Source organism: Petaurus breviceps, unplaced genomic scaffold, assembly GCF_028583685.1.
Source record: "Petaurus breviceps papuanus isolate PSGF00001 unplaced genomic scaffold, PetGlider_PUasm1.0 90895, whole genome shotgun sequence".
In the NCBI taxonomy this organism is placed as follows: Eukaryota; Metazoa; Chordata; class Mammalia; order Diprotodontia; family Petauridae; genus Petaurus; species Petaurus breviceps.
This window is the reverse complement of record NW_027187372.1, coordinates 31,837,460-31,863,938: the sequence shown is the minus strand read 5'-3', so window position 1 is coordinate 31,863,938 and position 26,479 is coordinate 31,837,460. Positions and strand designations below refer to the sequence as shown.

The window sequence follows — 26,479 nt, the reverse complement described above, 5'->3', positions numbered from 1 at the left end:
AGTATTTTTTTTTCTTCCCACCTCCAAATGGACCCTTAAGCAATAACCCATGGTCTATGGGAAGATGTTATGACAAAGACATCAAATAGTAACTTCCCATACACCAAGGCTAATGGCAGCCCTTAGGAATATGGAGAGCATCAGGATGGAGTGGGTTAGGAAAATCCTTCTGCAATATTTCTGCCATCTGCTACCTCCTTTTCACTAGATATCCTGGCTGATCTTGCCTTTAATTCTTTCCTTCCTAAACAGGATCATTTTCCAAGGTTTATCTTTTAACCTTGCTAAAAGACCTTTAGTCTTTTTTTTTTTAAGCAATTGGGGTTAGGTAACTTGTTCAAGGTTACACGGCCAGGTGTTTCTGGGTGGGTGCTAAGTGTCTGAGCCTGGGATTCGATCCCCAGGTCATCCCGACACTGGAGCCGGTGCTCTTAACTCGCTGTGCTACGTGGCCGCCCCCCCCCTTTTTTTAAGCAATTGGGGTTAAGTAACTTGCTCAAGGTTACATGGCCAGTTATTTTGTGGGGGTGTTAAGTGAGGCTGAATCGATCCCGGGTCTCCTGACTCTGGGGCCGGAGCTCTTAGTCACTGTGCCACCTGGACGCCCCAAGACCTTTAGTCTTGGTAAAGACTGAAGACCATTGCTTATTGAATAGAAATACTCCTTAATCTGGCATTCAAAGTGTTCTATAATTTGACTCCAAACTACTTTTTCAGCCTTATTTCCTTCTACTCCCCATTCCACTCAAATTAGACCACTCGATTTTTTATGGTCTCATCCCACTTCCCCTTCTTGCTTCATGCTTTAGGCAGGCAATGCTCCATGCTGAAAATGATTTCCTCCCATATTACTACCTGTTAAAATATTTCTTAAAAGGCTCTTCAAGTGCCACTTTCTTCATTGTCTTTCCTGATCCCCTCAGATACATAATCTCTCCCTCCAGTTATCTCATACTACTCTAGACTATTCCTATGTACTCATTATAGTGTAATTTGTAACCTTCCTACAAAACTGGAAATTCTTTGAGGAAAGGATCTGTGCCTAATTTTTTAAATTTTTTAAACTCCAGCACCGTGCTTTGCATCTAGATGGTACTTAATAAATGTCATTTGGGTCTTTTCTTTAGATATTCGATGTGAATTGGACATTTTAAAAACGACGAGTTGAACAGTTGTTTGAGCATTTTAAATCTCCATATGTTTTTTTATTAAAACTTGGGGGGGGGGGAGTGGCTAGGTGGCACAGTGAATAAGAGCGCTGGCCCTGGTGTTAGGAGGACCCGAGTTCAAATCCAGCCTCAGACACTTGATATACTTTCTAGACATGTGACTTTGGGCAAGTCACTTAACCCCAGTTGCCCTCCAAAAAGCAAAAAAAAAAAACAAACCAGCAAATACAAACTTGGGTGGGATTTTTTTTATGTCAATTCAGATTTTTTGTTCCAGTCCCTATAAGCATTCATAACTGCTATTTTCCACTTGAGGAAACATCATCTCTTCTATGTACTTGATGAAATGAGAAACCAAGACTTGGAGCAGGCAGTGTGTGGAGTTATTAAACTTACACGGAACTGGGTGATTCATTTTAGGAAAAATAGAATTGATCACACAATCATTTCAAACAACCATCCCTTCCCCTCATTTAAAAAAAACTCCTTAAAAATGGACAGTTTCTGTCCTGAGCAACACTACCTTTCCAGTTACCTAGGGTGACAGTGCCTGGCACATAGGAGGTCTTTTTTTTTTAACATTTTTGATTAATTTGCAGTCTTAGAGGCACCCTCAAATCTTTACTTTCTCTCCCCCTCCCTCCGAATAGTTTCCAAGTTCTGATGATTACACTTCCATAACATCTCTTGTTATCTGTCACCTTCCCTGCATTCACACAGCTACCACTGTCTTAACCATCTCTCAACTTTACTAATGCAATTGTACTCATTGGCATATATGTCCTAGTCTCCCCCCTCTCCAGTCTTGGCTTCCATATAGCTGCCAAATTGAAATCTCTAAAGTACAGGTTTAACCATATCACTCCCTTAAGAAGCTTGAGTGACTCCCTCTTTTCTCTAGGATAAAAGACAAATTCTTCTGTCTGGAATTTAAAACCTTTCATAATCTGGTGCCAACCTATCTTTCCAGATTGACTGCCTGTTACTTCCCCTCACACACAACCAAACTGGCCTACTTGCTGTTCCCTGTGCATGGCAGTTTAATGTTTCCATGCCGTTATAAAGCCTGTCCTTTATTCCAGAAATGCACTTCTGCGTCACTTTGCCAGTTAGAATCCGTAGCTTCTTTAAAAGCTTAGCTCAGCAATTTGGAACTGTGGCCAAAGGGCTATAAAACCATTTATACCCTTTGATCTAAGATGCCACTACTAGGTCTGTATCCCAAAAGAGATTAAAAAGAACAAACAAGGAAAAGGACCTGCGTGTACAAAAGTAGAGTAGCTCTTCTGGTGACAAAGACTTAGGAGTTGAGGGGATGCCTATCAACTGGGGAATGGCTGAACAAATTGTGGTATGTGATTATGATGGAATATTATTAGTACTATAAGAAATGGTGAGCAGGATGCTCTCATTAAAACCTGAAAAGGCTTACATGAGCTGATGCAACGTGAAATGTACTATGTACTAAGTAACAGCAATATGGTAGCATGATCAGCTGGGAATGACTTCGCTATTTCTCAGCAAGATAGTGATCCAAGACAATGCTGAAGGACTTAGGATGAAAAATGCTATCCATCTCCAGAGAAAGAACTGATGGTGTCTGAATATAGATTGAAGCATACTTTTTTTACTTTCTTGAGTTTGTCTTTTTTTGGTCTGTTTTCTTTTGCAACATGACTAATATGGAAATGTGTTGTATGACTACACGTGTACAATATTGAATTGCTTGTCTTCCCAGTGGGGGTGGGGGAAGGAGGGAGAGAATTTGGAATTCAGAATTTTAAAAGTGTATGTTGAAAGTTTTTGTGTTGGGGAGGCTAGGTAGCTCAGTGAATAGAGCACCGGCCCTGGAGTCAAGAGAACCTGAGTTCAAATCCAGCTCAGACACTTAACACTTACTAGCTGTGTGACCTTGGACAAGTCACGTAAACTCAATTGTCCTGCCTTCCCCCCTCCAAAAAGACAAAAAAAAAAGTTTTTGCGTGTAACTGGAAAAAAATATTAAGTTAAAAGCAAAAGCAAATTTTACGAAACACAACCAAAGCTTAGCGCAGGGCCCATCTCCTACTGAAAGCTTCTCCAGACCTACCCACCCTCCAACCCTGATGGTAAGTGCTCTAAATTACTTTGTATGTATTTATCACCTATCTTTATTTAGTTTTCCCCCTGCTAGAATATAAGTTCTTTGAGCCTAGGGACTTTTGCTTTTTTCTTTATATGCCTGGGACCTGGTACATAAGCTTAATAAACTTTTATTGAATTGAATTGAAAATGACTTGCCCAAAGTCATAAAAATGGTTAAGTGGCAAAGGCAGAGTTTAAACCCAGGTCTTACGATTCTCTAAATCCAGGACTCTCTAGGATTCTGTAAATTTTTCTAGTATCTAGTATACTATGCTAGTGGAGTAGCAGAAGAATTATCAAGATCACTATAGCCCTTCACATAGCTTGATAATTCTTCATATTCCTAGAATTTATCATTATCAGACAGTATGAGACAGGTGGGTGGTGCAGCAGATAGGTGGATCATATCAAGCTTAGAGTCAGGAAGACGGGGTCCAAATCCAGTCTCAGATACTTGTGTGACCCTGGGCAAGGCTTCATTTTGCCTTGTCTCTGCCTCAGTATCCTCATCTGTAATATAGGGATAACAATGGTACCTACATCAGGGTTGTTGGGTGAATCAGCTGAGATACAATGTGAAGTGTTTTGCAAACTTTAAAGTGCTATGTAGATGATAACTCAGTTTTACTACGCTGATCATCTGGAGTTGCTGTGGACACATCTCATCTCCAATTTGTAGATCTGAGGTTGTGATAAAAGGATCTCTGTCCAGAGTATCCAGGAAGGAATGGAAAAGAGTCTACAGGATATTCTCTAGTTGTTGTATTTCAAACTCGAGAGGGAGGAAAGAAAGCAGACTCAAGAAGACCATTAGAGTTCTCTGCTAGCTGTTTCTTGAAGGATGGGTTCCACCCCTCTAATCCTTCTGATTACAAGCAGAGGAAGAGAGTAAATGTCAAGCTAGCCACCCAAAAGGATTTTTCCTGCCTCTGAAACACCACCATCTGAGTTCACAGAATGTGAGAGTCCTATCCTGTGGCAATAAGAAAGTTAGCCTTTGTTTTGGAGCTTATGAGAGGATTAAAGTGTACTCTATGCCATGGGATGACACACCCAGAGCTCAAACCACCTTAGTGGCTTTTTTTCAATAAGGGCATCCTTAGATGTGGAAAGAGAGATAGATTTGGAGACAGAGGACCTGGGTTTAAATCCCACCTCTTCCTCTTTTTAGTCGTGTGATCTCAGACAAGCCCTATTTCATCTTTCTGGATCTCAGCCTCCTTATCTTAAAATTAGGAAGTTGAATGACTTCTAAAGTCCCTTTCAGCTGTAAGCCCATTATCCCTTAAAGTATAGATTACAACCATCCCAGATTGGTCAAGTGACATTTTTATTTTGCTCCTGATTTCTCCCTTGAAACACAACATAAAAACATGCTACAGTTTAATTGAATGAGGAAAGTACAGCTGTTTTCTGTTGATTAAGGGCAGCTTTTCACTACAATTAGATTGTACAATTAAGTTAGAGTGAAGCCTAGGACTTATTGCATGGATAAATTGTTGTTTTTTAAAGCATGGATGTCCTTACCTGCCTCTAGTAAAAGGATATGCTATACCCCAAGCAACCATTTTTCAGAAAGCTAGCTCTGTTTTCATCATAAATGTCTTTTTAGCCTATTTTTTTGCATGTGAACAAGTCAAGTAGAATATTTCTTTGGCTTGAACTGGCCAACCTGTAATAGTTGTGAATCAGACAAAATTATGGGATGTCACCCAAGCATTCAATCTTCCATCTAGGTGCCTTTGTATAGGTTGTCTCCCGTGTTTGAAATGTTCTTCGTCCTCCCTCACCTCTTTTTCTTGGAATTTCCAGCTTCCTTCGAGGCTTAGCTCAAATGCCATCTCCCTAAGTGACACCTTTCCTGGTTCTTCCCAGTTAGTGCTTTCCCTTCCCTCCCAAAATTGCCTTGTGAATAGTATTTACTTAAATACATATTTTTCCTCTCAGAAGAATGTAAGCTCCTTGAAGGCAAGCCCTGTCTTAATTTTTGATTCTGTATGCCTCACAGTGCATGAGATATATAGTAGACCCTTTTAAAATGCTTGTTGAATTGAGTGAACCTGATTGTGGATGATGGTTGATTGATAATCACTGTAGTTTTAATAATGTTTGTATGTAGACACACCTATATATACATATAAACATATGCTTAAGCATACATATAATATGTATATTTTACATAAAGTATATACAAATATAAACATATGTAGATGTATCCACACACACACATACACACACACATACACCACACACACAAAACCTGTTGATGCATCCAGAAAGTGCAAATAAATCAATATGCAATCAGTCAGTGGTATCCATTGCTTTAAAAAAAAGAAAGAGGTATAGTTCTCATCTCTCCTTATCGATACTGTCCTACTTGCTTCTCCAGTCACTACTTTTAGTATAGCTCTCAGCTTTTAAAAGTACCAGGCAGTTCCTGCTTTTACCTTTCCTCGCTGTGCCCTATACCTTCTTGATATAGAGTAGAAAGGGAGACTTTTATAAGTAGAAGAGGTAAAAGCACTAAGCCTAACAGTTGTTTTGAAAAACCCTCACTGCTATTTCTGCTGATTCCGTAGATATCCAGCCACATGCACCCACACATCCACACAGTAAAGGAAAACAGAATACATAACATTATCCCACTCTTCTGCTTTCCTAGACTAATCATAGATTGTTCATATCCTAGAGCCATCAAGATTGAACTTTCCCTCTAAAGTTTTACAATGAAGCTGAATCACTGAGTTTTGGGGGACCATCAAAATCAAAAATCCCCTAGATTTTGGATTGGTCCCAAGTAAAGCACAGTAGTTCCTTCTGGGATGTAGTGCATCAGGAAATAACCCAAGTTCATCTAGGTTAATTTAAAATATCACATTTATCTACATTTGTCAAGTTTCACTGAGCACCATGTTTTCAGCTTGGCTCTATTTCTTTCAGACTGTATCCAACATTGAATGCCAAAACCCTAAGGGTTCAGTCCAGGAGGCATCAGAGTTGTACGAGTACATGTATTCCTTTTCTCCCCGTCTGGACACGATAGGCAACTCTTAGCAGCGTGAATCAGGGAAACAGGCAAGGAAGGGGAATGGAACAGGCTTGTAAGTTGATTTGCCCAAAGAGAAGCTAGTGTCCTAAAGTTGATCTAAATTATTTTTTCTTGAACCCTACCTAATATCAGAGGAACATTTTAAACAACATTTTAGACCTCTCCTCCAGTATTATCAAGCAAAGGTGGGGGGAGGGGGTCTGTATTGTGCTTCTGGGTGAGGGGTCTCCTTTGGTCTTCTTCAACTGACTTTTATTGATGGTCGACTTCAGAGCTTTCTATCCCTGGCGGTTTGTCCAAGGTGAAGACTACAAAGGGAAAAAACAGGTCATGTTATACAGTCAGTTCTGGTCAGGAGGCAATTGTCGACCTCTTTTGGGGGATTCCCTAAGCTTTTTGCTTTTCTTCTCTGCCCTGGTTCCTTTTTTTTGAAAGTTCAGTTTTGTTTTATTTTCAGTTCCAAATTCTCTCTCTTCTCCCTCCCCCCTTCCATTCATTGAGAAGTCAAGAAAAATGGAACCCCTTACTTGTGTGTATAGTCAGACAAACCAGATTTCCTTTTTGTCCACACCCACTCTCCCCCCCAAAAAAGAACAGAAAGAAACATGCTTCAGTTTGTACTCAAGTTCATCAGTTCTCTGTCATGAGTCCTTGTAATTGTGCTTGGTCATGGTGTTGATTAGAGTTACTAATATCTTTGCACTATCGTTGCTACTGTGTACATGGTCTGGTCCTGGTTCACTTTGCATTAATGTATACAAATCTTCCCAAGTTTTTTTGGAATGATCCCCCTCATCATTTCTTACAGGACAGTAGCATTCCATAACAGATAACTTGTCCTTCTATTCTCCAATTGATGGGCAACCCCTCAGTTTCCAGTTCTTTACCACCACAAAAAGGGCTGCTATAAATATTTTTGCACATATTTTCCCTCTTTGATCTCCCTGGGATATAAGCCTAGTTGTGGTATTACGGAGTCAGTCTAATGGTTTTTTGGGCATAGTTTCAAACTGCTTTCCAGAATTGTCACGACCAGTTCACAGTTCCACCAACAAGGTACCTGTTTTTCCACAGAGGCCACCTAGTCCAATCCCACCTGCCACCTGCCACCACCACCCCTCATTTTATAGATGAGGAAACTGAGGCTCAGTGCTGGGATCACATAGCTAATTAGGCAGGATTCAAATCCAGGTCTTCCTGACTTGTTAAATGTTTGAATTGAACTGAATGTTAGAGGGAAGGAGTTTTGTTTTAGTGCATCCTCCTAAGAACTGGCCACAACACTCCAACTTGGGGGTGGGTTGGAGAGGGGAGATTTTTGAGAATTCTGTTAAAAGGCATGTGAGGGTGCAGGGTTGAAAAAACAGCTGTGGGGACTCCCCCTGCCTGGGGTCCTAGAGACTGAAGCTATTCTTGGGAGGCATTCCTGCCCTGAAGGAGCTTTTCTTTGCAACTTGGCATAGAAGTTTTCTTTATGAAAACAAGATTTGGAACAGAGTCAAGTCCCTGAACGGCACAGAGACAGCCAACTAGGCCCCTGGGAGGAGTTCCAGCTAGCAGAGGCGGGAACCAGCTTCTGGTGCCCTGAGTAGGCTGGGGACGGCTTTTTGGCCAGGCATTTCTCTATCAGGGTGGGGTTCCTTGAGCTGAGTTCACAATTGATGCTCCCCCCCTTTCTTTTCAGCTGAGAAAGCATGCATTAGCCTAACCTGGCCTTGCTCACCCTGAACACCAACAATTGCATGGTAAGCCAGGAAGAGGGGGAAAGGAAGCAGCAGAAAAATAAACATTTCCTTGCATTTTGCTTGGAACAGGGTACTAGCTATGGTGTGCTAAGAGCCCTGCCGCCCTCCCTTGTAGAAAAATAGATCCTTCCCTTACCTGATGAGGGCCTAGAGTATATCCTGTGGAAAAACAGGAGCATGATGTAGAAAGTAAAAGCCAGACAGCCAAAGATCACGCCGCAGACCAGGAAGCTGTATTTGCCCAGCACTTGGATAATCTGCCAACGGGAAAACACACAGACATAAGAGCCATTGAAACATAGCCCTGAAGTTGCGTGGGAAGAAACATCTTTCTTGAGCCTTTGATGAGATTTTCAGTCAAGTTCAGGCTCATTTCCCTAACAGAAGCAATAGGGCTGGCAGGGAACTTTGCCCTGCTTTTAGAGGTGAGGATCCCAGTGAGGTCCTACCCCAATGCACCTGGTCCAAGGGACCTCCTGAAGTTCCTCCTGCTTGTTAGCACGGACCCCGACTCACTGCATGAAAACCATTCCCATCAGTCAATTAAAAACCATATTGACCAGACCACTTTATGGTGTGCAGAGAGCTTTTCTCACAACCGGCAAGCCTTATTATTCCCCATATTTTTTGTTCAGTCATTTTCAGTTATGTCTGACTCTCTGTGACCCCATTTGAGAATTTCTTAGAGATACTAGAGTGATCTTCCATTTCTTCCTCCAGCTCATTTTACAGATGAGGAAACTGAGGCAAACAGGGTTAAGTGACTTGCCCAGCTAGTAAGTGTCTGAGGTTGGATTTGAACTCAGGTCCTCCTGACTTCAGAACTGGCACTTTGCCATATAGCCAGTCACCCCCTAGCTGCTATTACTATTTCCATTTTGTAGATGGGAAAATAGGGGCTGAGACTTGCCCAGGGTCACTCAGCTCAGAAATGTCTGGAGCAGAATTTGAATGTGGCCCTTTCTGACTCCATCTCCAGTGCTCTCTGTGCTAGACCATCTAACTGCCTTGACTTTTCCTTGTCTAGTTAAGTGTTAGAACCAGTTCTTGGATCCATTATGGAAAGTAGGGCTTATTCTTATGAAGTGCAAGTCTTATGCTTCATTACTCTTTTTCTGGATGGAGGCTTAAGTCCCACAGCTAAGAAACATCCTAGTCCCAGACTCCAACTCGGGTCTTGTGACTCCAATGTAATTTTCTTTTTGTTGCTCCAATTTTCCCGTCCAGGATCAACAGCGATGTGCCAGCCACATTCCAACCCATCACCCCATTACCCCTCACTCTAACCATGTTGTGTCTGGTGTGTCTGAGAGCTGCTCCAAGGCTGCCCCAGGCTTGTCCACTGTAGCAGAAGGAAAAGAGACCCCCACCTTTATTGATGAGTAAATGGGATTAGAGTTCATTTGAAGGTAACTATTGTTGGATGGTGATTGATATCTGAACAGGAGCTGAGTCAGGAAGCCTGTGTCCCTCTGGAGAGTTGGCCTAAGAGCTTGTCAAGGAGTGATTTAAAGAGAGTTCCAGGAGGCAGTTTTAACGTGTGAAAATGAATGAAATTGAAAAAAAGTGAAAGCATTCCTTCTCAGATATCCTCCTATGGCCCCACTGCCTTCCATGCTTCCTGGTCTTTCTCATGGTTCTCCCTTCACTTTGGCCTTCCACCAGAACCTAGTTCAGCTCCTGTACCTGCCTTTGGCACAGAAGTGATAGGGTGGGTACTATATCCTGTGGGCAAAGAAGAGTCTTGCTCACTCTATGAGATGAAAGTCCTAGTGAGAAATCAGGGGAAGGTGAACGATTGGTATAGAACATTGTAGAATCTGACACTCAGAGATCATTTAGTCCAGGTGCTTCATTTAGGTAGCTAGGTGGTGCAGTGGAGAGACTGACCTGAGTGTGTGACCCTGGGCAAGTCACTTAACTTCAGCCTCAGTTTAGATGGAAATAATATGGGCATCTACCTCAAAGGTTTGTTTGGGAATCAAATGAGATTACATATACAAAACACAGTGCAAACCTATATAAGTGCTAACTAATATGATAGATGAAGAAGCTGAGATTCCTAAAAATTAAATTACTTACCCAAGGCCACACAGCTAGCAACTAAGTGAAAGAACCACGTTTGGAACCCTGGTGTCTGACTCCAAATCCTGAGCCCTTTCACTACACCACAGCCCCTTCTGAGGTTTACTGACCAGGCACTCCCTTCTCCCCCTGTCCCCCCACCACATACCGAGCCGATGAACAGCTGGAGTGTCATCTCACCAATTCCTGCCCCTGTTACCAGCATTGTGGTTGCACAGCCTGGCACAGGAAGAAAGATGAAAAAAAAAACATTTAGTAATTGTTAGACTGTTTTATGCAGGCATCCTCCTTCAGAAATGGGAACTGGGCGTTAGGTTCAGCTGTGTTCACTCTAAGACAGAATCAGGTCAGTATTCTCAGAGTCACTAGGGTTGTCCTGGTACACACCGCAGGCCCTACCTCGCCCCCCTCCCCACATACCATGATATCCAGACAGGGGAAGGAGGTCTAAGGCAAACACCATTGTGCTAGGAGCTCCTAGGCACTGACACCTCTGCTTGGCGGACAGTGAACAGAACAACTGTTTCTCTTTCCTATTTCCACACTCCTAGCTCCCAGGTGATCTTCTGACTGCCTTTCTACCTACTTCCTAACATCCTTAAATACCCATTGTAAGAATGTGCTCACTCCCCTTTCCTGTTGCCCCCGTGACAGAGAGGGCAGGGAGGGAATCTCCCTCTGCAAGAGGAAGCACCTGCATCTGTCTCCTGCTTCTAGACCTGCACTGTCTGAGGCTCCTGGTAGTAGAAGGTAAGTTAGCAGTCAGTGCAGGGACTTTGGGCTCCCTCTCTTCCTTTGACCATACTTTTATATTGTTTTCTTCATGCTACTCCCGATTCAAATTTTTTTTTGCTTTTTTTTTTTTTTGGAGGGGGGAAGACAGGGCAATTGGGTTAAGTGACTTGCCCAAGATCACAAGGCTATTTAGTGTTAAGTGTCAAAGCTGGATTTGAACTCAGGTCCTCCTGACTCCTGGGCCTGTGCTCTATTCACTGTGCCACCTAGCTACCCCCCAATTCAAAAAATTTGAATGATCTCCCATAACTTACAAAATAGTGTCTAAATGCCTAAACTTGGCACTCGAGGCCTTCCACAATCTGGTATTGATTTATCTGTCTAAATTCAGTTCTCAATAGATGTTTGTTAAATATGGTCTAAGCAAGGTACTGTTTGCTAGATTCTAGAGATGACATACCTGAAAATATGATAATCCCTTCCTCAGGAAGCTAGGTAGAGAAGTGAATAGAGTGCGAGGCCTAGAGTCAGGAAGAACTGAGTTCAAATGTGACCTTACTAGCCATGTGACCCTGGGCAAGTCACTTAACCTCAGCTGAGGTTAATAACAACACTCAAATGAGATCATTGTAAATTGTTTAGCACAGTGCCAGACACATAGTAAGTGCCTTATAGGTGTAATAATCCTTACTAACCTGTGCAGTGCTTACCACACTGCCTAGTCAGAACTCAAGGCCACTTAGCCAACTGGAGAAGAAGGTAAGAACTAAAATGGCCTTTTGGGATTGTCTTGGGATTTCAGTGATCTAGGTTCTCCTTATTTCATTATTGTATATGACTGCAGCTGTTTCCAGGACCTCCAACCTTCTCCTAGCCAGCCTGTGCTTCCTGCCCCCTCTCCCTGAAAAATAAATAGTAGGGGGGAAGAGTAAAGGGGATTTTGGAATCACAACATCAAAGAAACAATGATAAAGCATCATAGCCCCCGAACAGCTAGGACTTATAATTCTATTTGGAGAGTAGGGATCCCCTCTGTAGAAACTGATACCTGTCTGGAGGGAGATTGTAGTTGGATGTTGAAGGATGGGTAGGATTTTGATTTGGAAGAAAAGTAAGGACATTCCAGTTGTGGGCAACAGTGTGAGCAAAGGCACAGACAAGGAGAAAGGAGCTCGGTGTTTACTGGTGGCATTCATTTATTTGTTCATTCACTCAGCAAACATTTATTAAGCCCCTGCTGTGTGCAGATATCAATAAGGAAATCAAGCGGATTGGAGTGAAGGGTATATGTTGGGAAGCAGGGAGAAATAAGGCTGGGTTGGTGAGATGATGGAGCCAGGTCTGAAGGCCCTCAAGAACCAAGCAGAGGAGCTCAGGCTTGATGCATGGAGGAAGCCCTGGGAAACATCAAGCTGCAGAGGCGCGCCCAGTCACAGCCGGGGTCTTAGAAATATTTACCCAGCCAGGGCAATTATGCAGGTTGGTGGATTTCTTTGTACTTTGTTTTCAAAGAGGACAGACAGTGTCACAAGGGGGATGTCTTGACTTGCTGGTGAATTGGGTTTGAATGAGCCACAGCACAGTCTCAACAACCTTCTGAGAGGTTATAGTTAAGGAAACCGAGGCTCTGGGGAAAATGGTTACTGGGACAGCAGGCATCTGAGTCAGGACGAAATTTGGCTCTTCCAGGGTTTTTTTCTACAAAATGACACTTCTCTGGATTTATTGAAAGGGAGTAAGGCCTGGAGGCTCATAGTTCAAGAATGAGGGGCTGGACTGAGATATTGGGGGTGAGAATGAAGAGAATGGGGTGAATTTAAGAGATATATCAGAAGAATGTGTTGACAGGGTGGGTCTAGAGGAGGAAGAAGAAGGAAGAATCAGAGGCCTTTTAGTTTCCTAGCCGAGGAGAACAGAAGAACGGCAGTATCAGGGGCCAGAATTGGGAAGTCCAGCAAGCATGAGGTTTTTTTTCCTCTCCCTTTTCTTTTTCCCCCTTGAATATACCCCAAACTCACCATTATATTGGAGGATGTCTTCAGTGTAGGCCAGCATGCTGGGGAAGGTGCTGCTGAGGAACAGTCCCAGACAGGCTGTGCCCACGAACAGGAAGACCACGCTGTAGTAGAGAAAGAGGAGGACCAGGAATGTGGCCACCACTCCTACCTGTGGGCAAGGAGATGGAACAGAAGGAAGAAAAGGCTGGTAAACATGTTAGGTAAACAAAGTCGCAGCGGGAGCCTCCTCCCCACCCCCGCCCCCGCCCATCTGAGATGCTGTTTGGGCAAGCACACATCAGGCACTTTTCTTGGATCTGGGGAGGGAGTCTCCTGGAATACTCAGAGGCTCCCACTTCCCAAGCTCTCCTTATACACCTGGATATGGGTAGGAGCTGTGTGCAGTCGCTCTGCCACCTTGTGGACATGCTTGGGAACTTCGCCTCCTTCTACGGCAGTGTCCAAGGAGAATTGAGAGATTTAAAGACAAAGAAACTTGGTTTTATCAATGAGGAAACTGAGGGGGCCCATTGAGAGCCGCTCCTGGGCTCGGGCTGGGAAAGCAGAGGGTCTGGGGCCACAGATGAGGGTGTGGTCTGCATAGACCTGACCAAGGTCACTCCCCGGGGTCACTAGCAAGCCTTTATAGAGCATGTTAGAGTATGCAGACTGCTTTACAAATATCATCGCATTTGATCTGCACAACAATCCTGGGAAGTAGGTGTTACTTCTTTTTACTCCATTTTACAGATGAGAAAACTGAGGCAGAATCAGTTAAGTGGCATGTCCAGGGTAACACAGCTAGTAAATGCCTAAGGCTGTATTTGTACTCTGGTCTTCCTGACTCCAGATCCAATGATCCATCCTTTTCACCAACTTAACACCTAAGCCAAGTAGTCTGAGCCCAGCCCCTCTGACTCCAAAGCCAGCGTTCCTTCCGTCACACCAGATGTCCTCCCCTTAATGTTATTAGCAACACTGCCTGTAATTCCATCCAAGACTCCTCAGCTTCCTGCTTTGGCAGGCCAAGCAATCCTGTTGAAAGGCCAAACTTTCTTATGAAAAGAAATGAACGGTTCTCAAACTTCTTCCAAAGTTTTAAGTTCAGCAGGGCCGAGAGGACTCATGAGAAGTCTTTTTAGGGGAAGAGAAAAGGGGCACTTAGAGTAAAGTCCCTGAGCAGAGTGGAGGAAAGAGTTATCCATCCAGGCAGAGAGCAAGGGCCATAATGGAGAGGGGGCTGCAACTGAGCAAGTAACTTGGAGACCTTCCAGGTAAGACTTCCAGCTCTATCAGTAAATTTCCTGTTACTGCCTGGGAACTCTAGAGGTAGACCATAGTGTCAAAATTTAGAGCTGGAAGGGCTGCTGGAGGCCACTGGGTCCAACCCCTTTATTTTACAAATGAGAAAATTGAGACCAAGGTTAAGTGACTTTCCCAAGGTCACACCTATAATAAATGTCTGAGGTGGGATTTAAACCCTAGTCTTCCTGACTGTTGTTTAGTGTCTTCACCAGTATACCACAATACCTCCCAGTGGGATCACAGGGAGCCTGTCACATTTAATTTTTCTTTCCTCCTTTATTTTTTCCTTCCTTCCTTCCTTCCTTCCTTCCTTCCTTCCTTCCTTCCTTCCTTCTCTCCTTCCCTCCCTTTCTTCTCCCTTATTCCCTTCCTTCCTTGACTGGACCACTTTATCTTATTCAAGATGGAATGTAGAGGCCACCCGTAGACCCAGTCCCATTGTGGATCTGCACAAAACTTTAATTTAACTTGCTCCTTTTTCTTTTTTCTTTTCACCTGGGGCTAGTTTGCCCCTCCTTAACTAGTAGGTAAAGAGCCTTCCCCTGGACTACTTAGTATATATATTTTAAAGCAATTGGGGTTAAGTAACTTGTTCAAGGTTACACGCCCAGTTATTTCTGGGTGTGGTGCTAAATATCTGAGCCCGGATTTGATCCCCAGGTCATCCTGACACTGGAGCTGGTGCTCTTACTTGCTGAGCCACCTGGCCGCCCCAGACTACTTAGTATATTAATGCTGGGCTTAGTACAAACACCAGATCAGCTGTAGCCCTACTGAACCTCAGAATTCTCAAACTCAAGCAATCCACGAGCCTCACCTGCTCCAGCAGCAGAAACTACAGGCATGGGCCACCACAATGTTCCTATTGAAATTTCATTAAAATAGCCTTAATTTTCTAACTCCCTAGGAAAATAATCATTCTGTCTCAATTCAGAAAAGGTTCCAAATGAAACCCCCTCATATATATAAAATAAGTTTTTTATATAAATTAAATTTATATAATAAATTTATTTTATATATATTTTATTTATGTATTTATTTATATATAAATATTTATTTATATTTAAAATATTTTATATATAAATAAAATTTATATAATAAAGAATATTTATTTTATATAAAATAAGTTTTATATAAGTATTTTCCACATTTCTGCAAAAATGACAGGTAATAAGAGACCAGACTTCCCAGTGAGAGCATCTACCTCTAGGCTAAATGATAAGGGATCCTGATATGAGCTTTAGAGGGGGGATATTTAGAAGTCACCTTATTCCAAATCCCTCATTTCACAGATTGAGAAATGGAATCCCAGAGAGGTTAAGAGACTTGACCAGGGTCATACAGCAAGGTGCAACTTGAATTCCAGTTCCATGATTCTAAATCCTACATTCCTTCCACTGTACCCTGTTACCTCTTTCATGAAGTAATCAATATTTTGATATCTAAAGCAGGTTTGGTTGGAATAAGGGTAGGAGGTCAGGTGGGGAATTTCAGAGATATATAGAAGAAATGGGGAGACAGATGGAGGCCCAGAGGGGAAAATGAATTATCCAATCAGTGGCAAAGGTGGGAACAGGTCTCAGGTCACTTGGATCCCAGCCTGGACCTCTATACCTTTCAGAGTGAGCCTGTTTATGAGAGAGACAGAGAGAAGAGGGGCAGGGGGGAGAGAGAAAGAGAGAGAGATATGAGAGGAGAGAGAGGGAGAGACAGAGAGATGAGAGAGAGAGAGAGGTGAGAGGAGAGGGAGAAACAGAGAGAGAGATGAGAGAAGGAAAGAGAGGGAGAGACAGACAGATGAGAGGGAGGGAGAGGGAGAGAGATGAGAGGGAGGGAGAGAAGGAGAGAGAGGGAGAGACAGAGAGAGAGAGGAGAGAAGGAAAGAGAGGGAAAGACAGACAGATGGGAGGGAGGGAGAGGGAGAGAGATGAGAGGGAGGGAGAGAGATGAGAGAAGGAGAGAGGGAGAGAGAGACAGAGATATGAGAGAAGAGGGAAAGAGATATGAGAGGAGAGAGGAAGAGACAGATGAGAGAGAGAGATGAGAGAAGGAAAGAGGGAGAGACAGACGGGAGGGAGGGAGAGGGAGAGAGATGAGAGAAGGAGAGAGGGAGAGAGAGACAGAGATATGAGAGAAGAGGGAAAGAGATATGAGAGGAGAGAGAGGAAGAGACAGATGAGAGAGAGATGAGAGAAGGAGAGAGAGGGAGAAACAGAGAGAGAGGTGAGAGAAGGAAAGAGAGGGAGAGAGAGATGACAGAAGGAGAGAGGGAGAGACAAAGATATGAGAGAAGAGAGAGGGAGAGATATGAGAGGAGAGAGAGGGACAGAGAGATGAGAGAGGGAGAGAGAGACAGATATGAGAGAAGAGAGAGGGAGAGAGAGAGATATGAGAGGAGAGAGAGAAAATAGCCTGCAATTTAGGTATTTGTGCATTTCACATGTGAAACTCAAATGTATGAGGACAAGAGACACGCCTCCTTCCTTTCCTGGCAGGATGTGAGCTTTGGGCTTATAATGCTATAAATTATCTTATACAAGCCAGTGTGAATTCCTTCCCTGTTTTGCACACATATTTCTTATAGCGTCATAGATCATGGGATTTAGAGTGGAAAGAAAGCCTTAAAGAGTATCTAGCCCAACCCCTCTCATTTTACTGAGGTAGAAACTGAGACCCAGTGAAGGGCAAATGATTTGCCCAAAGTCAGTAGGTGGCAGGGCTGAGTTTCAAACCAAGGTCCCCAGACTCCAAATCCAGTGTTGCTCAGAGAACATTGGAGCTAAGAAATTTATTACAATGATGTAATTTTGGGGATCTGGGAAAGAGAAATAAAAGGACTTGCCCTGGGTCTCATAGCTAAGTCACCTTTTTATTTCCTCCTCTCTTTTCCACTCTTGCATCCACCATCTACCCCAACATATCCATCCCAACATTGTTGAAGAATTACACAAACAATATGTGTGTGCATGTGGTGGGGTTTGGAGGCTGGAGGAAGAAAGAAGAGGTCATCACCAGCCTCCTGACCTGTAAACATACCAAGTTGATGAAGACCATGGTGGCTGGGCTCATTCGAGAAGAAATGGGGATAGAGATGAGTCGACCTAAGGTGACAGAGCCCCAGAAGAGGCTGGGAAGGTAGCCAGCTACCTTATGTCCTACGAAGAGTGGATCATCTACTGCATAGGTATATATAAAGGCAGAATATTCACCCTGTGGAGAGACCAGAGCAAACTGAGTGAGTGCCTACTGTCTTGTCCGACTAGTACCCCATACCAGGAACCTCAAGTTTCCTCATCTGTAAAGTGGGCATAATAAGAGCACCTACCTTATGGAATTATTGTCAGGACCCAAGGAGGTAATCTTTGCTTTTTTTTTTTTGGAGGGGGAAAGGTAGGGCAATTGGGGTTAAATGACTTGCCCAAGGTCACACAGCTAGTTTTTTGTTTTAAGTGTCTGAGATCAGATTTGAACTCAGGTCCTCCTGACTCCAGGGCTGGTGCTCTATTCACTAATGCCACCTAGCCACCCCTAGAGGTAATCTTTATAAGTCACTCTGTAAACTTTAAAGCACTATTTGAGTGTGGGCTGTCATTACTGGTGAAGACCCATGATTTCATCGGTATAGGGGTATGTTGGTGAACCTGCTCCCTCTACCAGTGAGCCTGGTGACTGGGAGGATGGTGGCATCCTTAACAGTAATAGGAAAAATTGGAAGAGGGCAAGGTTTGGGCAGGGTGGGGGGAATAACAGCAATTGCCTGGGGTTTAAGTTATCTGCCCAGAGTCACACAAAGAGTATGTGGCAGATCAGAACCTGAATCCAGGTCTTCCTGGCCCCAAGGCCAACTCTCTATAACATACTGCTTATCGTCACCACCACCACCATCCCCAATACTCAGGCTACCAGATTCTTTTTTTTTTCTGCTTTTTGGAGGGGGGAGGGCAGGGCAGTTGGGGTTAAGTGACTTGCCCAAGGTCACACAGCTAGCAAGTGTTAAGTGTCTGAGGGTAGATTTGAACTCAGGTCCTCCTGACTCCAGGGCTGGTGCTCTATTCACTGTGCCACCTAGCTGCCCCGAGGCTACCAGATTCTTCAAGGATATCTCTCCCTGAGCCTAGAAATTTCTGACCTACTCTTTCATCTTCCCAGGATCCTCCTTATGCCTTCCCTCTCTGCTCACATTTAGTGATGGCAGATTGGAAATTAACTGCCTTTTTTCTACCTGTATTCTCACCTGTGACTTATTACTTGGCAGAGAGCTCCTTGGGAGCTGAGACAGAGAGAGACAGAGACAGAGAGAGATAGAGACAGAGACACACACACACACACACACACACACACACACACACAAAGCACCAAGGGTAGCTTTGTCCTTGAAGATCTCTACTGGGCCTCCTCCCCTCAATGCCTAATACTGGATGACTGACTTTGGCTGCAGGGGTTGAGGTTTACCCCAGAGCCTGCTCACCATGATTCCATCAGTCATGAATAGCACCAGGGCTGCAGTGATGTGAATGGCAAAGAAGGAGCAAGGGGCGCCACGGAATTTCTTCTTTTGACAGCAGATAAATGGGTTTCCATGCCCTGGAGGAATGAAATACAGAGAGGTGTGTAGGAGGGAAGAGACATCTACCAGCTTCTGGTCCTTCTTTCAATCCCTCCCGTAGAGGAACTGATCCAGCAAAGAGGAAACAAGCCTGGGATCCAGTCTGACCACGTCCACCCACTTCAGCTCTTCTTTGCCTGCACAGATGATCCCTTCTCTCCCTCACTGCTGGGACAAAATGGAATCTCAGGAAGTTTAAACAACTTTCCATAGGCCATACGTATAATCAAGAGTTAGAGAATGTTGTTTGCAACACCTATTTGAATACTTCAGATATACATGATTATAATCACTCAGATAACCCCTCCATCAATATAGATCACAACCTTCCCATGCCTTTGTAACAAATCTTTGAGTTTCTCTGGCTGAAAATGTCCGATATCTGGTAACCAACCTGGCAATGGGCTTTTGTGATCCTGTCTCCATTGGGCCTCAAACAACAGACATTTAGTGCCCACAGCTGGTCCTATGCCTATACCTAAAAGCCATTTCAGCTCGGTAGGACCTGCTAGGACTTGGACTGGACCAACATTGCTCATGAAGGATTGGAGACATAGCAGGGGGCTTTAGTGGGGGATTATTTTAATGGTGATAATAGAATTACAGAATCATAGACGATCAGAGTTGAAAGGAACCTCAGAGGTCATCTTGTCCAACCTGAGTAGGAATTTTCTCAGCAATATCCCTGACAAGCATCTAAAACAGGGACCTTTTTTGTGTTACAGACCATAATCTTTTTTTATGTCTTATGGACCCTTCTGTCATTTCTCTGAAGCATATGGTCCCCTTCTCAGAACAATGTGGCTAAATGCATAAAATAAAACACAGCGTTGCAAAAGAAACCAACTATACAGAAATACAGTTATCAACATTAATTGTTTTTGAAAGTTCATGGCTTTCAGGTTAAAAACTATCTATCCATCCATCCATCTATCTATCTAATCTATCTATCTATCTATCTATCTATCTATCTATCTATCTATCTATCTATCTATCTATCTATCTGTCTGTCTGTCTGTCTGTCTGTCTGTCTATCTATCTGTATGTAGGTATTAAGCACTGATTAAAAGCTTACTATATGCTAGGCACTAGCTAAGCCCTAGGAATGCAAAGAAAAACAAAGACATGGTCCCTGACCTCAGGAAGCTTACATTCTGACAACAGAAGATAATACATGGGGGAGGTGGTTGGAGGAGGGGAGTTCTACAGACACTGCTTCATGTTTTGGGGCTGGCATCCTGAAGACAGAGATGGAAGGAGGATCTGCAATAGCTGTTCTATATATATATAGCTGTTATCGGAAAACTTTCCTCATGTAGGCCTTGTATTGAATAGTCCTTAAATGGGCTTCATACTGTGTGGATACCAGCAGAACAGCCAAGCTGTTCACTGGGTATCCCTCACTTTCACGAGGTCATTAGCCCTACTTTTTTCCAGGCTGATATTTCTCTAACGACGTCAGTCACCTTGCTTCTCCTGGGTCGTTATTCAATGGAAGAGCCTTTCTGGCTGCTTACCTCAATGTACACCTCTTCATTACTCTCTGAGTGATTCTCAGCTTTAGCTCTTTGGAGACTGCTATATTCCAAGATTTTTGGGTTATATATCACCAGAAAAAAAAAATATTGGTGTTATACAGATAGGCCTTTGTTTTGGGATCCTTGAAAGAAGAATGATGTAATTTCCTACAGGCAATCCAGCCTCTCCTCCTCATGTTCAGTTCTGGACCCAGACCATTGTCCATTCTCAGTGTCTGTCCAAGATAAACATACTCATGGATGTACTCCATAAGTTGTCCATCTAATTGCTTATCATTGTCTGGGCAGTAGGCGCTCTTCATCCACTTTTTCCCCATGGGGGTAGTTAGGCTGAATTCTCTTGAGTTATTAATGGATCTTATTTAGGAGGCTCTGTTGCGCTTGATAACAGTTCACGTAGTGATCTGCAAAGAGGAGATTCTGGAGGACTCCATTACCTATAAAGAATTCCCCTTCAGGTGGCACAGTGAATAGAGCATCGGCCCTGGAGTCGGCAGGACCTGAGTTCAAATCTGGCCTCAGACACTTAACACAAAAATCTAGCTATGTGACCTTGGGAAAGTTACTTAACCCCAAATTCCCTGCCTTTCCCCCTCCAAAAAGCAAAAAAAAAATTCCCCTTCAATTTGGTGTCTACACTGTGCATCCACCATGACAGCAGTGAACACCTTTGGAGAGTGCTGTCTATATCTTTCATATTTTACTGGATGCATGTTAATAACTACAATGTCACCATTTTTGTTACGTCTTTCCAGCAACCTTGTTAAGGTTATGACATATTTATGGAAGGCAGCCAGTGACATTTTGCTGTACCTAACCAAATATTTTTTTTTATAGATAACACAAATAAGCCTAGAGGGATCTCCTCTATCTTTCAGTCAGTTGTATAATAGTAAGGATGTGCGTGATCTATTGTGAAATATCATTTGTGATATTTCCATTCCTTTCTCTACCTTTATCAAGGATTCCCTCAATGTGTGTGTGTATAAATATAATTTTCATTAAAAAGTTTACAAAGTAGATTATAAATATTGCAAAGTAGATATATGGGTTGGTATTTGTCGACAGTCTCTTGGTTACTTTTTTTGGAGCAGTAATAATAAGGCCTAATTTTTTTAATGCATTTTTCCCTTTTTAGACATCTTGGAATTTGATCTTTCAATGCCTTAAAAAAAAACAGCAGCTGGGGACAGCTAGGTGGCATAGTGAATAGAGCACTGGCCCTGGAGCCTGGAGGACATGAATCCAAATCCAACCTCAGACACTTAACACACTTACTAGCTGTGTGACCTTGGGCAAGTCATTTAACCCCAATTGCCTTGCCTTCCCCCCCTCCAAAAAAACCCCAAAAAACAACAGATGTCCCCTATGTATATTTGGTCTAGTCTTGCTGCTTTTTTCCTCCTTGTTTTCTTCAGTGCCATTTTTACTTCCTCATGAAGTACATCTGGCAAGGTATTGTTATAACCTAAATTTGGTAGCTTTATTGTCCTTGGTGATAATGAAAGGGGTTTATTTGCAGTAAAGAATCTTTATAAATCTCCATTCTTTATCCATTTCTTGTCCACCTCTCAGTTTCATCTTTAAATTGTCTGAGGATGACTTTGCTTAGTTGAGTCTTCTGCCAAACTTTTTTTTATATTGCTTTTCTCTCCACTGCTTTTCCCTGTTTAATGAGGCAACTGTTCAGAATATTTTGCCATCATTTTGGGTAAGATTTTACAAATTAATTTATATTCTAAATAGGTGCTACCCTGAGTTGCCATAACTCTTTGTTTGGCAAGATCATGTGTTTTATTGGTTGGGCTCATATCTAGGCTTTTGTTCTCCTTGGGATGGCAATTTCTTTAGGATTATGATTATGATAGATGTTAGTATCCATTCCTTCATTCCTCACTTTTTTCTTTAGCATCATTAACTTGTTTTAAAATGTCAGATTAGAGTTTTAATTGTGTGCCCTAATTTTTTCTCTTTTCAATTCTTTCTTCTAATTTTGTATTAGTTTTTATGTTTGCTCCAATGAATCAGTGATCTAGATGCACACAGACAGATAATTTAGGAATGAATTCCACATCACTAACGAGTCTTTTCCTGCCTGTTAAAAATAAACATTTTTGCTTTTTGTGATGTTATTTGGTACGGTTTTATCTGGTGCCTCCCTTTTTTGTGCATGTTTCAGAGGAAACTAGGAAGACTTCTATGAACTGATGCAGAGCAATGTAAGCAGATAGGAGAACAATTTACACAATGACAATAACATCATAGAGAAAATCATACATGAATGACTTTAGAACTCTGAATAATGTAATGATAAAACACAGGTCTAGAAGACTGAAGGTGAAACATGCCACTCTCCTGCCAGAGAGGGAATGATCTTAAAATGCAGAGAGACATACATTTTCAGCCATGGCCAGTACAGGAATTTGTTTTGATAAACTATGCATTGTTTAGGATGAGGATTTTTTTTTCCCCTTTTTGTTCAGTTGGGAGTCCAGGGGGTGGGGTGTCATGAAAATGGCAGATTATTATTGTATGTAAAAATAAAGAAATTTATTTTTTAAAATATTGATCAATGAAACATTAAAAGCATAGACAAGAAATTTCAGGAGATTCAGAAAAGCAGGAGAGTTTTTATTATTAATGTATTAAATTTAATTGATATTTTAAAAACAAACTGTACATAATAGAAGTTCACACCTTTATATACACCTGTCTTTTCTTCTTTATATATGAAATGTTCATGTTTTTAAAATTTGGGGAAGGTATGCTGGAGCCACCTTGAATAGGCTCTCAGGAATTGATTGTTAAATTTTCATTGGGATCATTTATGCCACCAAAGGCTACAAATCAGGCCTTGAATGATTTGGTTGATTGTCTAGACTTAAAAGAGTAATGGAGAAAATGTTAATGCAGATTAAATTTAAAAGTGTCCTGTGCGTGCATGTGTGTGTGTGTGTGTGTGTGTGTGTGTGTGTGTGTGTGTGTGTGTGCATTTCCCCCTTGGAGAGCAAATTGTTAAATATTTTCCAGCATACCACTGGTTAAGTTTCTAAAAAAAAAAAAAAGGAAAGTATAAAAAAGAATAAAGTATGTGATATATGAGCAGCTAGGTGGCACCATAGCGCACAAGGCACAGGATTTGGAATTGGGAACACTCATATTACTGAGTTCAAATCTGGCCTCAGACACTTACTAGCTGTGTGACCCTGGGCAAGTCACTTAACCCTGTTTGCCTTAGTTTCCTCATCTGTAAAATGAGCTGGAGAAGGAAACTGTAAACTACACCAGTATCTTTGCTAAGAAAACCCCAATTGGGGTCACGAAAAGTCAGACATGACTGAACAACAACAAAAATGTGATATGTGCTTGAGACTTCTGTGTATTCTCAAGCCTTTTTCCTTACTTATTCCCGAGTCACATCTCCCAGTGTTTGGCATTCCCTACCTCTGTGCCTAGTTTTGTATTGAAGTAGTTGCACATAAAAGTTTTGATCATTCAGTTTGGAAGGTTGTCCTATCCTTCATGGAGCTTTTCTATCTCTTTGTCCTCTGTGATTGATATCGACACAAATGCTATAACTATTTGTAGGGTGGCCTTTTTGTACATACGTTAAGTGCAATGTGATGTGACCTAATGTCTCATAAAATAACCTTTGGTTACATAATAAAAACAATCTTGCCAACTCCTTTATTTGCCTCTCCAAGGAGAGAACTTACAAGGCACCCTCTATTTGGCTCCAACTTCCTTTCATCTTCTGGTTTAATTTTAGTAAGTATGTCAAGATCAATATGACTCACTTCTGCTAGGAATATGCCCCATTTATTGGTCATTGGACAAGGATCATTTGTAACTTGGGTTTCGAGCTAAGCCTAAGGAGTTTCTCACTCTGGGGCATTTGTAGAGGGAGATGTGACTCCTAATTGGTGGATAGAATGCTAATGTAATACAGAGGTGCTGCCCCAATATAGGAAGTGATTGCTTCCCTAGGACCCTTCTCTGGTGACCATTTCTTCCCCCTCCATGGTGAGGTGGGTGACTCCAGTGGCCTTCTCTTAAATGCTCTAAATAAAAGTCACCAGCAGTGACTGGTTGGTCACTCTCTTCTATAAAGCAGCTCTTTGAGTTGCTGAAGCAGACACCAACAGCATTTTTTTTTTCATTCATTCTACACTGCAGTCTTGTGATTTAGGTTGTGCAAGTCTTGTTATACTAATGTATTGAGGAGGAAATGGAAACTGAGATAGGTGAAATGACCAAGACCACACAATGAGAAAGGAATGTCTCTTACCCTCCGGTTCTCTTGGTTACTCTTCTCTCTTTCCCAAGAAAGGGTTCTGAGGCTAAGAATGAGCCATTTCTCTGGGTGTCTCCACTTGATATTTCATCTTTGCTGAAGGGTATCTGGGGATGCTCCAACTCATGGCTCTGAACCTATTAAAGTACCAGTAAAGCCCTTACCTCTCTTTGACTGTGCTTTAGTTGGCAGAGAAGAGGAGTCTTCCTTCTCAGGCGGCTCCATTTGGAGAGAAAGCTCATCAGCAGTCAGGAGTGGAGGTTTTTTCCTTGGACAACAGGACACCATACGTTCCTTGGACAGCAGGAACAGAACTGAGATGGGCACTGGTAGCTGGATTTAGGGGTGCGAGAGAAAACAGTGATAGTCAGGACAGCATGGGAAGATCCCTACCTCCCATCCATCTTCTCTCTTCCCCAATATATTCACCATCCAGAATTTCCAGGCACTTGAACCCTTTTAAGAATCAAACTTGCAGGCTCTTTGACTTTGTTTTGGCTGTCTCCCACACCTAGAATGCATTCTCTGCTCATTTCCACCTCTTAGGATATCTAGTTTCCTTCAAAATAGAGCTCAAAATTTACCTTCCACATGAAACCTTTCCTTATATTTATTTGGTAGTCATCTATATGTTTTCATGTGGTGACTAGAGAGTTGTCCTTGGAGCCAGGAAGTGACGCAGGTTCAAATCCCTCTGGCAACTGACCCTGGCTATGTGACCCTGGGCAAGTTATTCATCTTCTTCCTACCTTAAGCAGTTCTCTAAGATTATAATTTTCAGAGAAGGTACCAAACTGCATTGGCAGAGGGAGTTTCTTCATCTGAGAATTTCCTGTATTCCTATATCAATTATTTCACATCCTGTTCCCATCCCTATCGTTATATGTGTGTGTGTATAAAGACACACATGCATATGTATATATGTATGTCTCCTTCAACCCTTCTAAAATGTAAACTCCTTTCTCTGGATTTTGTCACCGTGTCCCAGTTGCTGTCTCGCCTTGGAAGATGCCTCCTCTCCTTAGTGACTTCCTCCCAGAGCCGCCATTTTGAGGAAGTGCCAACCTTTATGCCTCTCCCAGTTCCATTCCTGACTCTTTGGGCTTCTCTTCTCAGTGCCTCCCCCCTTTTCAGCTCCCTTTTATGTGCTGTCCTCCTACATTAGAATGTAAGTTCCTTGAGGGCAGGGGTAGCCATGCTTGCTTGGATTTGTATCTCCAGGTATTTGTATCTCTTAGCATAGGGCTTGGCACATACAGTAGGTGCTTATTAAGTGCTTTTTGGCATAGTAACTTGATTTTACTTAACATACTAAGGTATGGTTCATTTGGAAGCTAGAGAGTTGTAACTATTTCCACCCCTGTACTCACCCTCTAGGATCTCAAGGCCCTGGATAATTTTAAGGTAATGAACTATTTCAGATATAAACTCACTTTCTACAACGTGATCCCCTGGTCATCTCCCCCTCCCTTATTGTATCCACTTCCCAGAAGTAGTAGGTCCCTTTCCCATGGGTAGCTTGAATCGAGTTCCCCAAACCCAGGTGTTCTAACTCCCAGGCTCTGCTGTTGGCTTAAGCTTCCTCACTCACAGGAGACTGAAAAGTTTGTTTAATCAAGCTATTGGATCAGTCATCACCATCATCGTTATGAGTCATTCCTGGTGAGTTGTCTTTTCGATTTGTACAGAACTTTATGCTGTACAAAGCAATTCACAGTTATCTTCTTGTTTGATCACCATAACTGCCTTGTGAGCCAGGCCTGATAAGATTATTATCCTGTTCTCCAGAGAGGGAAGCTGAGCATCAGAAATGCCTTACCTCATTGGCCCAA

General features: G+C 42.5%; 1 protein-coding gene across 1 annotated transcript in view; it reads right to left on the bottom strand.

Moving 5' to 3' along the window:
- Nucleotides 1–4,601: 4,601 nt before the first annotated feature.
- The window catches only part of MFSD4A (major facilitator superfamily domain containing 4A), a 67,805-nt gene continuing 45,927 nt past the window's right edge, over nt 4,602–26,479 (bottom strand). Inside the window, exons 4-10 of the mRNA XM_069074684.1 lie at nt 24,812–24,980; nt 18,678–18,793; nt 17,246–17,419; nt 12,926–13,073; nt 10,321–10,391; nt 8,224–8,344; nt 4,602–6,650 (exon numbers count right to left, since the gene is read on the bottom strand). Of these exons, the coding sequence (XP_068930785.1) occupies nt 6,595–6,650; nt 8,224–8,344; nt 10,321–10,391; nt 12,926–13,073; nt 17,246–17,419; nt 18,678–18,793; nt 24,812–24,980 (855 nt within the window). The 3' untranslated portion in view covers nt 4,602–6,594. The remainder of the gene's footprint in view (nt 6,651–8,223; nt 8,345–10,320; nt 10,392–12,925; nt 13,074–17,245; nt 17,420–18,677; nt 18,794–24,811; nt 24,981–26,479) is intronic.